Source organism: Rhododendron vialii, chromosome 3a (genome assembly GCF_030253575.1).
Source record: "Rhododendron vialii isolate Sample 1 chromosome 3a, ASM3025357v1".
In the NCBI taxonomy this organism is placed as follows: Eukaryota; Viridiplantae; Streptophyta; class Magnoliopsida; order Ericales; family Ericaceae; genus Rhododendron; species Rhododendron vialii.
In genome coordinates, this window is record NC_080559.1 from 16,118,225 (window position 1) to 16,134,420 (window position 16,196).

A 16,196-nucleotide genomic window follows, 5' to 3' on the forward strand; every position below is an offset into this window, starting at 1 on the left:
CACAAGGCGTACGTACGTGCATGCATAAGAGATATATATGATTTGCATGAATCGAAATCATTAGAATTGTACCTTCTGTACTTTACTAATCCGTTTTATGCATGCATGCATGATAATTGCGTGAAAATAAATGTAAAAGTGATGCCTGAGGAAAAAAGTTCTACAGACTACTACTATGACTATATACTGATTATAAGCTACTCCATGGCAATGCTCGGTCCAGAGGTGACTGATCACATGTCTCAATCATCAATATTTTCAACCCGAATTAATCGGCAACATAAAACAATAATACTAATAAAGAGAAGAGGCCAAATTAGTTATTTCTCTCTCTCTCTCTCTCTCTCTCTCTCTCTCTAGATATATATCTCTCTGTTGAGAATGAGTCGAATGACTATGAGTACTCCAATCTTAACATTGGTAGACGAAACTCATTTGATTGGAAGCAGAAGTATACCCACCATCAACCACCAAATTATGTGCCGTTACGAATCCAGCGTCATCACTGGCTAGATACAACACTGCGTGCGCCACATCCTCCACGGTCCCGCATCTCCCGCGCAACAAACTCCCCTTCTCCCCCACGATTCTACTCACTTCTTCCGATCCCAAATCTGTGTTCCCGAGGAACCTCCGGTACCCACTCACCAGCATCTCCGTAGGAACACCGTGTGGCGAAACACAGTTCACCCGAATCCCGTGCATGCCTAACTCGCACGCGGCACTCCTCACTAAACCAATTATGGCTTCCTTGGAAAGCGTGTAAGCGTGGGCAGCTAGGCCCCCCTTGATGGCGGCTGAGCTCGACGTGCATATGATCGATCCGCCATCCCCCCTACGGATCATGGCTCTAGCGGCATGCTTTATCCCGTGTACTATCCCGTTTAAGTTGATATCGAGCAGAGTCTTCAACTGGTCCATTTCCAGGAAGGCGATGCTGCCGTTGGGGCCCCCGATTCCAGCGTTGTTGAACATGATGTCTATTCGGCCTTTCCATGTCAGCGCGAGTTGCACGGCGGTTATCACGTCGGATTCCTTTGACACGTCGCAGTGCACGTACCGGCCTCTGATGGAATCGGCCAGGGTGGCCCCCAGTTCGTCGAGTATGTCGGCTATGACGACGTGGGCTCCGTTTATAGCGAAGATCTTTGCTGTGGCTGCTCCAATCCCTCTTGCACCACCAGTTATAACTGCAACTTTTCCTGTCAATCTTTGAAAAATCAACGTATTAATTAAGTTTGATTTCTCAGCAAGAAAAGAAGATCAGTCATAAGATAGGAAAGTCAACGCACTGTTGATATTGGTACTTTCAAATTCCTTCAAAAACTGATCAATCAGTTACTCCGTTTCACACAGGCATGAACACATCACTATGAGCACATATTTCAGTTTCTGACTGTTGGCCCCCCCCCCCCCCCCCCCCCCCCGCCCCGCTAGCTTTTGGGATAAGCCACAAAGTTTTTTTTGGGAAATTATAATGCTAAAATTGTTTTTGTTGGGGTCAAAATTTTAGTGCACAAAAGGCTTATACTATGTGTAGTCAAACAAAAACAGTTTTGACATTACCACTACTATTTTATCCCTAAGATGAGAAAACGGTAATGTAACAGGCACAAACATTAATTAATACAATAATCCCTCCCGTCAATAATTTTAGTTGAGTAATGCTACAGACGTAAAATTCTCAGACACAGATGTGTTCATAACCGTTAGATGTATATAGTTCAGTTGGACCTATACACGTTGAATGGTTGCGAACACATCCCATATATATCCAGACATCCGTGCCTAAATTATTTTTGGTTATAGTTTCTCTTTGAGAATCTATATGTTGTTTTTAAGGAGATATCATTATACATGATTTCAACATGTATTATTATGCATGTAAAAGATTTCAAAATTTACCTGTTATTTTGAAAATTTGAAAACAGGGATCTATTGGTCAATTTTAATAAAGAAAGGATGAAAAATAAAAAGATCAATCAGAATTTTAACTTTGAGTACTTGTCAAAACAGACATGTACAAGGCATTGACATCCATCCACAAATATATACAGTAAAATAAAAGACCAATTAAATTAGGAAACGGGCTGCTATATATATATATATATAAAGTTAGGTTCTGGTGAGGAATCCCTCATTTTATTAAAATGCGGGACTCCCCTTCCCGATTGAATTTCGATGATCCGAGCAGCTCAAAGTAATCAGAACGTGATTTTAAGGGTCCCCGCGAGAAATCAGCAAAAAAATGACCGGGAAGGGCTTCATCCGAGCAGTTTTCATTGAACGGTTACAAAAAAACTGCTCGGATGACGCCCTTCCCGGTTATTTTTTTTGTTGATTTCTCGCGGGGACCCTTAAAATTACGTTCTGCACACATTGAACGGTTCGGAGTTTCAAAATTTGATCGGGAAATAAAAGTCCTTCATTTTAACAAAATGAGGGATCCCTCACTTGAAAATTCCTCTATATATAAAATCCGAACCGTTCAATGTATGTAGAATGTGATTTTTAGGGTGCTTGGGAGAAATTAGCAAAAAAGATGACCGGGAAATGCTTGATTTGAGTAGTTTTTATTTGAACTGTTCAATAAAAAACTGTTCAAAACTGTTCGGATCAAGCCATTCCCGGTCATTTTTTTTGCTGATTTCTCTTTAATTCCCTTAAAATCACGTTTTGATCACATTGAGCGGCTCGGATCATCAAAATTTGATCGGAAACTATGAGATGTTTTTTTGGGTGTTCCCGGAACCGCCCCGTATATATATATATATATTCAGCCAATTAAAGATATATAATCAAACCAGACCAACGTACCTTTCCCCTGATAGACTCGGCTCATCAGCATTTACATGAGCATTTAGCTCCATGATGATGTCCTCAGAATTTTGTCAAGAGAAACTTGGTCATGACTGTTATATATTGAAAAATGGGTGAAAAAAGTAGGTAGTGGTTAGAGGAATGGGGAATTGTTTGCTATTACACGCCCTTCTCATTTCCTCCAACTACTCTTGATCAGCTTGTTACTTACCTAATAGCTAGCTAGCTAGCTAGGTGGAGTAGTGTTTTACGTATATTGTAGGCAATTACTGCATGTTTTATATAGTCACATGCAATTCCCTGACGAACCTACTTCTCAGCTAAATTACTACATGGTCTTAATTTGCACCCAACAATATATCTTTCTTGAAATTAAAATAAGAAGATTAAACCAGTACTTTATCTAATTAATTGTTTCAAGTGACATTGCCAATGCGGATGGGTTCGGTTACTTTGGTATTCATCGGTTTCAGGTGAAATTGACATTCCTAATCGAAAGTCGATCAGCTTGAACATTTATCCATTATTAAATTAAGTTGGAGAATAAGGCAAGAAAATAATTGTAGCTCAAATCGTAGAGAAGAATCCTTTCTCGCCAGAAGTCGGGAGTTAAAAAGGCCTGTCAGGAACATAAATTTGTTTTTTTTAGAATGGTGCACCTTATTCCACATGTTCAAGAAGCAAAAGATCAGTTTCCAATGGCAAGCAAAAATAACGTGGGTGGCTTCCTAATTCTTTATTTTTGGCTCGGCAGGGTGGCTTCCTATTGGAATCACGTCATATCAATTTAGTAATTTCTAGAATGCTGCAACTTGGTACCGGCTCCTGGAACACCACCTCATTGTGTTTCATAGACCTTAATCATCACGCATTAATGTGAATTTCATACATTTAGTTCTGGATCCTAGGTGAATGAGTGGTATACTAGTAAAGACTTTTGGAACACTGATACTCCAAGAACAAATAATACTCCGAGGAAGTTAGCTCTTGAAGTGGCCATGAATTCTCACTTCGTAATCCTCAACTCTCTCCTGGGAAGGGCCCATATTCAGGAGTTTTTATTTTTGTTTTTTATTATTATCTTGGCTATGATTTTATGGAGCAAAAATCTTATCCTCCTTCCATATAACGATTTCTTAGAGCATCTTCAACCTATTTTTATTTTTTAAATTAGAAAATGAATGTGACATATTGATGAAAAATTTTATAATTTATTTTCTCTTTTCTTCACTTTATATATTTTATGAGAGAATTTTGGCGGGACCTATCGTTTTATTGGTGCTAGTGGGCGAGTCTCTTTTGTGGTGGCTGGCTTGTGAGTCCTTATTGGTGCCTTTTTTAATAAATTACAAGAGATCTAGAATAATATTGATATTTATGATATTGAACAAAATGTTTGACGTCCGAGCTTGGAAGCCAAAATAGATTTTTATATCTAGGCGTCCCAAGGGGGGAGGATGTGTCTGATTTCAGGCCAAGTCTCGGGCTCCGGACTGGCTAGCTAGTGCGACAGCGTACCGCTTTGCCTGCACGCGTATCAAAGCATAAGGACAAAATACTGCCCGATTTGGAAAGTGCGATGTGCGAATATCAAATCAACTCCGTTATGCATGAAACTCGTCTGGAGGTTAGAAACTTAGAATACCATAATATCACTGTTTACCGGAACCTTACTTCTTTTTTGTTAACTAGAGAGGGGACTGCCTTTGTTCAAAGATGTCATGTCTCATACTTTGGCTATGCACATTCAAATGTTTTAGAATATTTGTCATACCAAGTGACTGTTGGACTTTCTGGTAGAAAACCTGGTTCGTCCGACGTCGATTGGTGCTTATCGATAGATGTGCATTCTTCGTACGTTAGATGAGGGTTGACGCTCTTGTAAGAGAGAGTTCAATAGAGAGTTTCGTTTTTATTTTAGATAACTACATACTTATAGTATATAGTATAAGTTTAAAATTTTGTGACCTGAACGCTAGTGAATTAAAAAAATAGGAGGAAATTCAGTTCATCTTCCCTCAAGTTCAGCCAATAGAAAGATCGGGGCAGTTGCAGGAACACCTAAAAAAAATCTTAAAAAAACTCCAAATCTCAATCTCATAGTTTCCGATCAAATTTTAATGATCCGAGCCGCTCAATATGTTCAGAACGTGATTTTAAGGCGACCCGCGAGAAATTGGCAAAAAAAATTATTGGAAAGGGCTTGATTTGAGCAGTTTTTTATTGAATCGTTTAATAAAAAACTATTCGGATGAAGCCCTTTCCGGTCATTTTTTTTGCTGATTTCTCACAGGTTCCCTTGAAATCAAGTTCTAATTACATTGAGCTACTCGAATCATCAAAATTCTATCGGGAACTTTGGGGTATTTTTTTAGATGTTTTTTTAGATATCCTCGGAACCGCCCCGAAGAACGATATTAAATTCAGCCATTTAAATTTTATATAAATACACATATCTCCCCTTAACTTAGCAGAGTCTAACCACATGACAAAATCCAAGTGAAAAAAATTAGGAAAAAAAATTTAAAACGGAAAGTTTTGAAAATATTGAACTTGAAAGTTTAGAAAATATTTCTTTCCTACTCTTACTGATTGAGAGGATTTTGGAATTAATTCGACATAAAAAATTATTCATTCTGTTTATGAATGGATTATTATAAATATCATAAATTCCAATCATGCAATCGGATTTGGCTTCTCTAAATTCAGCAACTATTTCCAGTAGTGAATTAGAGTTATCGTAGAAAAAAAAGTTTTTGTAGATAATTTTTTAATTAGTGAAAACGAGATAGTAAAATGCTGAATCTTTTTTGTTAATAAAAACGAGATGGTAAAATGCGTTACTTTCTCAGTCTCTATTTAATTGTCCACTACAGTTTTGCGTGCATTTTCAATGGCTTATATATCTTTAAGTATATTTTACTTTATGTTCTTAAAATCATTATCTTATAAAAAAAATTGAAATCTATCAAACAAACAAGATATATATTGTATATTTTTAACAATATAAATAATAATTTTTAGCAATATATGTCGAGAGTTGAAAATATACGCAAAATCGTAGTAGATAATTAAATAGGATAGTAGGAAGTTTTCAGTGAAAACGGGACCTCAGCCTTTCCAAACAGTCAACCATGACTACGGTGACTCACACTTTACACGTGGCAATTTATTATAGGCTATCACTTCTCGTAACCGCAGCCCACACCATTCCCACATAACCACGTCACAAGCATGCACTTTAGATCCCAGTCAACGAGCAAAGTGTGAGGGGTTCGCAACTCTCTCTCTCTCTCTCGTCCTTATAGTCCCATAGTCCCGTTATTACTTTCAAATTGATTCTCTCTCTCTCTCTCTCTCTCTCTCTCTCTCTCTCTCTCCGTTGTCTGAAACCGCCAATCGCGATGGCGGCCAAAGCTCTCCTCGTTCTCTCCCTCTCACTCCTCATCCTACTCAACGGCTTCTCCTCCCTCACTTTCGCCGGCGACGACGACGAGGATCTCAGCTTCCTCGAAGAGGAAGACGACGCCGTTCCCTCCTCCGATCCAGATCCCTACGACCACAGAGACTTCGAGAATTACGACGATCTCGAAGACGATGAGGGCTCCGATTCTTCGGGCGATCACCACGGGTCGTCGTCGTATTCGATCCCAGCCGTTGACGAGAAGGACGTCGTGGTGCTGAAGGACTCCAACTTCAGCGAGTTCATCGAGAGGAATCGGTACGTGATGGTGGAGTTCTACGCGCCGTGGTGCGGGCACTGCCAGGCGCTGGCGCCGGAGTACGCGGCAGCGGCGACGGAGTTGAAGGAGGAGGGGGTGGTGCTCGCCAAGGTTGACGCCACCGAGGAGACTGAGCTGGCGCAGAAGTACGAGATTCAGGGGTTTCCTACTGTGTACTTCTTCGTCGACGGTGTTCACAGGGATTATCCTGGTCAGAGGAGCAAGTACGTATCCTTCTTATTTTTTTCTTTTTGGGCATTGCGTTTTGTTTGTTTTTAATCATCGCATTGCGTTTTTTGAATTGTGTTTGGGCCCCTTTTCTTAACCCTTAAAACCTGGAGTAACTTATTTGTTTGACATAAATTGATCACTTGTTTTTTCAAAGCTTATTTGGACCCCGTTTCTTAATCCTTAAAATCTGGAGAAACTTATTTAACACGTTTAACAAAAAAATATTTAATTCAAGAGTGCTTGTATAGAATAATTAAGGTCAAACTGTCAAATAGCTGTTTCTTGGTAATAATCTCAGTTTGAACTTTTATTCTAGATTACGAAAAGTTACACCAAACACATCTACAACTAATCAAAACAATCATAATCTGAAAATCTTTCTTATAGATATTAGTAATAACAAGGCCTTAGTCTTGCTATCCACAGATTATGCGAAAATGGTGAAAGGACAAAAAACACAAAATATTTTCTCATATATTTTTTGTTTGGGTAGAAAAATGCTGCCAAGTTAACAATGTGCGTCAAATCTAATTGAAATTCCGTCTCTAAAAATTGAGTAGATTTTGCTGCTGTGGAATAACCTGCTTAGTTTATCAATCACTGGTGGCTTAATGCTATGATCGATTACAAAGTTAATCAATCTAGCTATGATCAAGCGCTAATTGTCTGATAAATCACTAAGCTATTTCATATTAGCAAAACTAGTTTTCAGATAAAATAATATAAAATAAAATCTACTCAGTTTTGACGAAGAGAATTTAAGTTGGTATTAGAGCGGGTTGCTTGTTCTCTAATTTTTTTAATAACTCCGAGTATCCGGCCAGCTTGTGTGCACCTCAACTAATTTTTGGGGACCAATCCCACCGTCTACTAGCGTGGGACAAATTAAAGCCAAAGCAAAGCCCCCATGGACTAGCCCTGTAAGAGTCCCTATAAGAGTTGATTGCACTAGGAGGTTTCGCACCTGAGAACTAGGAGGAACTAGAGAGCGAACCCTAAGTCTTAGGCCTTGGTCACCAAGCCAACACCTTGTGGTTGCTTGTTCTCTAAATTTTAGTGAGAGCTCGATCCTAGTTGATTTGCCAAAAATTGATTTGCCCATGGAAGGTGATTCCACCATTAGGCCTCCTCAAAGGGCATTACTAGAGTAAGCAACTTATGAAATTGATAAGGTAAATGAGAGGGTGTCTAATTTTTAGTGTAAAATTGACTGTTATGAAGACCACTGGTAGCTGGTAGGGTCTTCGTGATACTAACTGAAATTGAAAGTGCAATTTTAATCAATCACAGAGTGCGGGGATTCTATGCTTTGAATGACGTTGAGATTTGATGTTTTTATTGTGAATTCTAAGGACTGGATCACCAGCTTGTTTTCTGGATATTGTTACACTGCCAAACTCAATGGTAGTTTTATAAGAAACGCCCAATAGAACTATTTCATTGCATCTAAACATACCCTTATTTACTCAGGAATTAAACCAGTTATCAAAATTATTTATGCCCTTGTGATGAAAGTTTGGGTGCAATATCCCTACGTAAAAATTTCTGTCAAGTATTTTCTTTTGGGAGAGGAGATTCATCGATTGGGATCAATGAATTATATTGATGATTTGTGAGTAAGTAGTCGCTTTCCTTTCCCCTATTTGGTGGAATACAAATAATAGCTTGTTTTGCTTTCTTTTGTGCATAAACTTACAGTTAACTTTGTAGGGACGGTATTGTGACTTGGGTGAAGAAGAAGACAGGACCTGGTATTTACAACCTAACTACGTTAGGGGAAGCAGAGCAAGTATTGACTGCTGGATCTAAAGTAGTTTTGGGCTTCCTTGACTCACTCACGGTATTTCCTCATTATCACCTGGGACTTCTATTTGTAGTTACGTAGTTGTGATTCCATTGACTAGCATATAGTTTCTTAGTTACCCATTTGGAATCTGCACAAGTTCTTTATCACTAATCTGCCACTCTTCTGCATGCTCTCAAACACCTTGACCATGCTATGCCTGAGAGTCCAAATCAAAAGTAATTCTAACATTGTGAATTTGATATTTTGCATTGACTATTGCTAATGCCTTTCCACAATTTTCGCTTCTAATCTTCTGTTTTGATGGATTTTACCTGCCTTCAACTGTTCATCAGATTTTTGTTTCCCACTTGGTAAGCAGTTCACCAACTTAACTGTGCCTATCTGTTGAGCGCATATACTTATTAATCCTGATTTCAGGTGGACTTTAGAAGTTCATTTCTTTGCTAACTAAAAGATTTTTCTTATTTGATATCTAAATCTCATCAGTTAACTAGCTGCCTTATGGACTTGTTTAGTCAACTTTAACAAAACAGCCAATTTTAAATTGAAGGTTGTTCTAATAGGGTTGTTTTGATTGAATGTTTTTAAAGCCTTGGGATTTGGGAAACAATTAACAGCCATAAAAGGGTTCATTCTATAATGTACTGTATCAAAACATTATGTCCTGAACTTTGAAATTTCAAAGTTGACAAATGCTATGAAGTGAATATTCAGTGGATTGCTCTTTTCAGTATCTTGTCTTGAACCCCATTTTACAATATATGTAGGGTCCACAAGCTGATGAGCTGGCTGCTGCTTCAAGACTGGAAGATGATCTCAGCTTCTATCAAACTGCTAGTCCCGAAGTGGCAAAACTTTTCCACATTGACCCCAAGTCAAACGTCCAGCTCTTGTCTTGCTGAAGAAGGAGGCTGAAATGATCAGCCACTTTGGTTAGTTTTGACATCCTTGTAATGATTGAAGACTCTTAAAATTTACGGTGCTCAATCATTTTGGTTACTCTTTCAATTGGGCGTACAGATGGTCAATTCACCAAATCAGCAATTGCTCAATTTGTTAAAGAGAACAAGCTTCCTTTGGTGACCACTTTCACCAGGGAGGTTGCTTCAGTAATATTTGAAAATCCAATTAAGATGCAGGTGTTACCTCATACTAGTGTCACTTATCTTAAATATGGTGTTCTTAACTGTTCACTGGATTTAGGTACATATTTTTCCTGTTTCAGTTTCTGCTTTTTGCTACTTCCAATGATTCAGAGAATCTTCTACCTGCGTTCCAGGAGGCAGCAAAAGTTTTCAAAGGAAAGGTAATTTTTATAGGATTTAATGTTTTCATATTCTGTTGCATGTTGATAAGGAATTTTTTGGTACGTTTCTCCTATGTCTTTAAAGTCACACAATAACTATGGGCCTATGGCGCTGTCTCAAACCTTGAAGAAGAATACATATCAAATCTTACCCAACACCAACAGCCAAACTAGCAGACTTGCTTATCAAAATGCCTTGGGACATTGTTATTCGGTGAGAAATTTCCTCTTGTATTGGGTAGTTTGGAAATGTCAGAGCAAAATGACGGACTATACTCTTGAGTCCACAAGTAGTTTAGTGATGTCTTTCATCGGCAACCCAAGTATAAGAGTGGTCACATTGCAGTTATAGTACCATTTTTTTATTGTGCTTTTTATTTACATCATTTCGAGTCATATTTTCATGGTTAGTCTTCAGTATTATCCATGGAGTCACATTACAGCTTAAAACAATTAGTCCAAGCTGCAAGCATACTTGCATGGTAAGAATCAGTTCTAAATGCAAACTTTGTGAAAAGGAATACGAGGCCACTGGTGGCCAAGGTAGTTTTTTTTTTTATAATAATCTTTGATAGTATGAAGGCCAAGTCAATTTGAACTATTGCATTCCAGATAAGTCCTTTATGTCAAAAGGGAAAGAGTCCCTGATCCTTTTTTTAAAAGCGTAAATTAGCGTTGAATATCTTGCTCTTTGCTTGATATTTGGGTGGGTGTTACCTGTGATGTTTTTGTTGGGAATCGGGTTTGTTGAGAAGTTTTTTTTTTTTGGTAAAGAGAGATTCTATTACCAAAAAAGAGACATGAATACAAGAAACAAGGGGCATAGCCCAGAGAATGTCCAGCCATCTACTGGGAACAAGATAGGAAAAGCAACAACTAAAAAAACAAAAGCCTAACTACTGCTAGTTACAAATTTTTTTCTGAGATGTTCCATGCTCTACACAAAGCTCTATTAACAGGGCTATGACCAAAATTCTGCCAAGAAGATGCCTATCCCGCACATTGGACCTTGACAATCATATCATAAATGGCAACCAAAGTGTACTGCTTGTTGCAAAAACAGTGTCATGCCTAGCCTTCCAAATGTATTACACTGTCCCCGCCGTTGCTAACTTGTAGAGGGCAGATGAAAGGCCTTTCTTCTTGAGGTGCTGAATAGCCCAATCCATTTCTTGCCTCCACTCTGTTGAACTTCTAGAAATGTCAAACATATGAAGAACTTTACCCTAAATGTAGGCTGAGAAAGAACAATAAAAAAAGAGATGCTTATGGGACTCATTCACATTAGAACATAGAACACATAGGGGATCCACCATCAGTCCCCAAGAGAGAAGTCTATCCTTTGTCAAAAGTCTACCCCAGCAAACAAGCCACATAATAAATGTCCATCTAGGAATACCTTGCTTGAACCAAACAGTCGGAGCCCACAGAACTTTAGGGAGAGGATTTCTAAGAGCCTCCCAAGCAGTTTTAACAGAGAATGTACCATTTGAGGCAGGAATCCAGATCACAGAATCATCAACACCTGTGTTAGGCCTGAGGTTTGAAGGGGCACTCCTCATAATTTGCATAATGGCCCTATTTCTTTCTCTAGGCCAGCGCCACTCTCCATTTTGAATTATAGATGAAACCTTGGCCAGAAGAGCTGCCCGCATTCTATGCCTTCACCAAACACTTTATAGAGAGGTCCTACATCATGCCAGTAATCCAGCCAAAGAAAAGTAATGTTCCCATTTGCAATCAAATACTTTATGAGGGGCTGCACTACCTCTCTAAGATTAAAAAGTTTTCTAATGGTCCACGAAGAGTCTTGACTCTTGAGGCAAACACAACTGCCAAAGACACTTTCTTTTTATAATGTATGAATGAATCCATTTAACCATAAAGAGTCAGATTTCTTGCTCAAAGCCCACAAGTGCCTAATCATGGTCTATGTAGCATCAACACTCCTAGAGGTTGGCGTGTCCCTGTGTCCATCACGGGGAGACGACAAAATACATATGGGACACGCCACTTGGTGTGTCCAACAAATTTACTTAATTTTTTTAGGGGGACATGGCAGGGAGTCGCGAGGGACACGTATGGGGACACGGCAAGAGTTAAATATGCAATTTTTCTTTAAAACTTTGGGGTTAAATGTGTAATTGCCTTCAATATTTTAGAATAAATATTTTGTTGTGCGATGTATACATGATGCTTGCTTATAAATATTGAAGCTTCAAGTTTATACACCTAACTATATTTTCACTGGTATACAAGAAATATTATTTATTTATTTATTTTTGCCGTGTCCCCCACCTTGTCCGTTTCCCCATTTTGTAAGAAATCCCGTGTCTCATGTCTATGTCCGTATCCGTGTCCGAGTCTGTATTTGTGTCCATGCTACATAGATCACGGTTGCTTTATTCCAGTCTTTGAGAGGCTTGAAACTCAAACCACCTTCACCTTTTGGAGTGCAAACCCATTCCCACTTAATTTTTGCCCCAGCCTGCCTTAGTTGAACTCCTGTCCACAAAAAGGCCCTGAGCAAACTTTGGGGGTGGATGACAATCGAACACCACTTGCATGCTCCATAACACAGAACTGATTAATTGAGATCGACCCCCAAAGGAAAACAGCTTTGTTGTCCAGCTGTTGATCCTTTGCAAGATTTTATCTTTGCGTTGAACACAATCAGAGTAGGAAAGTCTGGAAGTGATGAGAGGAACCCCTAAATACCTGACAGGAAGGCTGCTTTGGGGAATGGGGAGAATAGCTTACAACACCACTTTAAGATCATTGCTCACACCAGAATAAAAGACAGCACTCTTGTGGAGGTTGGGACTGTGGCCAGAAAAGGAATAGAAATCATCCAAGGCAGCTTTGACTGTAGTGAAAGAACCCCGATCAGCCCCACAAATGTCAAACAAATCATCTGCAAAAGCTAGATGGTGAATCTATAGTTCTTTACACTCAGGTTGGAAGATAAAAGGGCCAGTTTTAGCCTTAGTGTGCAAGATAGAGCAGAAACCTTCCATAACTATTGGAAAAAGATAAGGTGGGATTGGATCACCTTGCCTTAACCCTCTTTCACCTTTGAAAAAGCCTTCAAGATCCCCATTTAAAGCCACTAAAAAGTAAAAACCAAGCATTTTAGACAGTACATGATCCATTTTACGAATTGAGCTGGGAACTGCCTAGCAACCATCATTTCAGACATAAAGCCCCATGAGACGGAAGTTGTCAAATGTCATTGTTCTCAAATGTCTTTGTACTTTTTTGGACTAACGTTGTCCTCATTGTTACGTTCCATTATTCTCAAAGCATATTACAGGTTCTCAATTTTGTCTCCTGTTTTTGAGATTTAAAATTCTCATAAAAAAGCCAGGTACCTATGTATCTTTTATCATATAAAAGTGAGGAGCATGGAAAGTTTGCCTCTCATGGTAGATTAGTAGAGTGGAATTTACCGTTGAGTCTGACATTAGCAGGTGTCTCATTGTTCATTAATGAAGTGAACTTTCATGTATCTCACTTTTTTCTCATAATTTCTCCTTCATGTAAGGTGAATATGATCTTAAGATCTCCATATGTTGGTTATACCCTGTTTTCGCAGTAACTGATTATCCATGTCATTATTGTTAAAACAAATGGTATATTCTATTTTATTTTGAAGCTTATCTTTGTCTACGTGGAAATGGACAATGAGGACTATGGGAAAGCAGTTTCAGAGTACTTTGGAGTTTCTGGAGATGCTCCAAGAGTGAGTTTTCCCACTCTTCTCCTTTAAATCACAAGTATTTGTGCATCCTTGTTAATTGTATTTTCGTAATACAAATATAAACATCGGTTTTGGTGTTTTGTCCGTGTTTATGCAGGTTGTAGCATACACAGGAAACGATGATAGCAGGAAGTTTGTATTAGATGGAGATTTAACCTTACGCAGCATTAAGGTTCGTATGCGCAGTTCTTAATTTCTGTTGGATGAGTGGGTGAGGGACTAACTTATTGATAGTTTGCTTCAACTGCCTTGAATTTTCATTTTGTAAACATGGTTTTCATGATATGTTATCCTTGTCATGCTGTAGTCATTTGCGGAAGACTTTCTGGAAGACAAGCTTAAGCCTTTCTATAAGTCGGATCCAATTCCAGAGACAGTAAGTCATTGGACTTAAATCTTACTGGCATTTGATTTGCATTCTCAAGCCTCTTGTCATATTTTGACATGTAATGGTTGATGCAGAATGATGGGGATGTGAAAATAGTGGTTGGTAATAACTTCGATGAAATTGTTCTTGATGAGTCGAAGGATGTTCTTCTTGAGGTATATTTTTCATCTAAATGAAATCAGCAACTGTTGGGGTTTATTTTGATGGCCGGTTATGACTATTGATTTCTGGTTCTTAAATCAGATATATGCTCCTTGGTGCGGGCACTGCCAAGCACTGGAGCCAATATACAACAAGCTTGGAAAACATTTGAGGGGCATCGACTCGCTTGTTATTGCCAAGATGGATGGGGTCACAAATGAGCACCCCAGGGCGACGGTACAGTTTTATTTTTTGTTCATTAATGAATATCACTTTCTTTCCCGGTCGTGGCATTAATTTGTTTTCCTTTCTGATTATTTTCCCATACATAGAAAGATAGGCTGACTAAGGTGATTCAATAGTTGGCTTGATTCATTATCACTTCTCCCTAAAATGCTTGCCGCGACTTGAACTCGAAATTCAACTTGCTGATTGAATTTTGGGTTTGACTGAACTGTGCCGATCGGGAATGGCAGAGGAATTTCCTTTGGGATGTTTTGCGATACTTGATTTTGTTTGGAGTTGCATTCTATCCAACAAGTTCTGTATATTTTGTAACTTTAAAGTTGTTTAATTTCTACGCCATTTTAAGTGACATGCTGGCCATTAGTATTTGAAGGTAATTCCTGTCACTGATAATAAAATTTCTGTTACAATATGGAAATCCTGATAAGGGAGATCTTTTTATGTCAGCAGTTTTTTGTGAAAGGGAAAAAGTAGAAAGGATTTTAAGAATTTTGCTTGCTTTGCTTTTACAGCCTGATGGATTTCCAACCCTTCTTTTCTTCCCAGCTGGCAATAAGAGCTTTGACCCGGTTAGTGAAATTTTATTTCTTTCTGATACAAAAATTTTAGGTTGCTGATTTTCTTTGTCAAGTATCAGCATATCTTATAGTGACTACTTTTCCAATGTTGCCTTGTTTTGTGTTCTTGTTTTGCAGATCACCGTTGATACTGACCGTACAGTGGTGGCATTCTACAAGTTCCTGAAGAAGCATGCTTCGATTCCTTTCAAGCTCCAAAAACCAGCTGAAACACAGAAACCTAAGGACTCTGAAGACATTCAGACCCAAAAGAGCAGCGGTGAAGATGTAAAGGACGAATTGTGAGGTTTTAACATCATATATATCATTTTTGTTCTATTTTAGATAAGATAAGAAACCCTAAAAATGCTCCTCACATAGATGAAAGACTGAGTTGGGATGAGGTCGGGGTTGCAAATTTCATGCCTTTTTAACACCCCTCTTCTTGTTTCATTGCTTTATTTACAAATTTTGACTGCTCATTTCCCCTTGGAAGTTTCAATAGGATGATACAATAAAAGTTGGTCAACCCCAATAAGAACATGGCAGTGGTGCCGCTTTTAGGAACTTTCTTCTCAGTGTGAACAGACATTGCATTGGTATCATCATTAGAAGGAAATTACAAATGCCAACAGATTATGGGCTCTCAAACTTATGCTTCAATTTTGCTTCTCTTAATTAGCTTAGGTTTGTGTGTTTTTTTTGGTTGCCATATTTTATAGTTAGCGGGGGTTAGTGGGAAGTTAGTCAACGAGGGAGCCCATAGACTATTCATAGCTTTGAAACCCCAAACCCTGTCCCTCATGGGACTCGAACCTTGGTCTCCACAGAGGGGATATGAACAAACCATCTCACCAAGCATGGTTTCTCATAGGTTTGTGTTGAACTTGGTTAAACTGCAATTTCTGCCGGAGCTCCAAATGTCAACGAAAGCAGAATAACAGATTTGTGTAGGAGAACGAAAAGTTAAAATTGCTGAACTGGAAGTCTTAAACCACATACATATTCATGCACTTAAAACACAAAGTGTGGGGCTCTAGATCTGGGTTAGATAACCTCTCGTGCCTCTGGTTCGGCTGTGGCTCACACCTAGGTACCTTGCCTGACCTGCACAAGTAAGCACGACTAAAAGATCATGCCAGACGGCTACCGGGATGACTCTCTGACGAGCAAGTCAGAAAGTGCGTAACAAAGAAAGGAAAGTACTAGGGTTTGTGG

General features: G+C 38.8%; 1 protein-coding gene and 1 pseudogene across 1 annotated transcript; one reads left to right on the forward strand and one right to left on the reverse strand.

Moving 5' to 3' along the window:
* Positions 1 to 383: 383 nt before the first annotated feature.
* LOC131321149 (short-chain dehydrogenase reductase ATA1) lies at positions 384 to 2,870 on the reverse strand. Its single transcript, XM_058352157.1, has 2 exons — positions 2,818 to 2,870; positions 384 to 1,255 (listed from the first exon to the last, which is right to left on the reverse strand). Exons 1-2 carry the CDS (start codon positions 2,868 to 2,870, stop codon positions 412 to 414), a joined length of 897 nt encoding a protein of 298 aa, XP_058208140.1. The 3' UTR covers positions 384 to 411.
* A 3,254-nt stretch (positions 2,871 to 6,124) lies between these two features.
* LOC131318719 (protein disulfide isomerase-like 1-4) lies at positions 6,125 to 15,629 on the forward strand (annotated as a pseudogene).
* Positions 15,630 to 16,196: the final 567 nt, after the last annotated feature.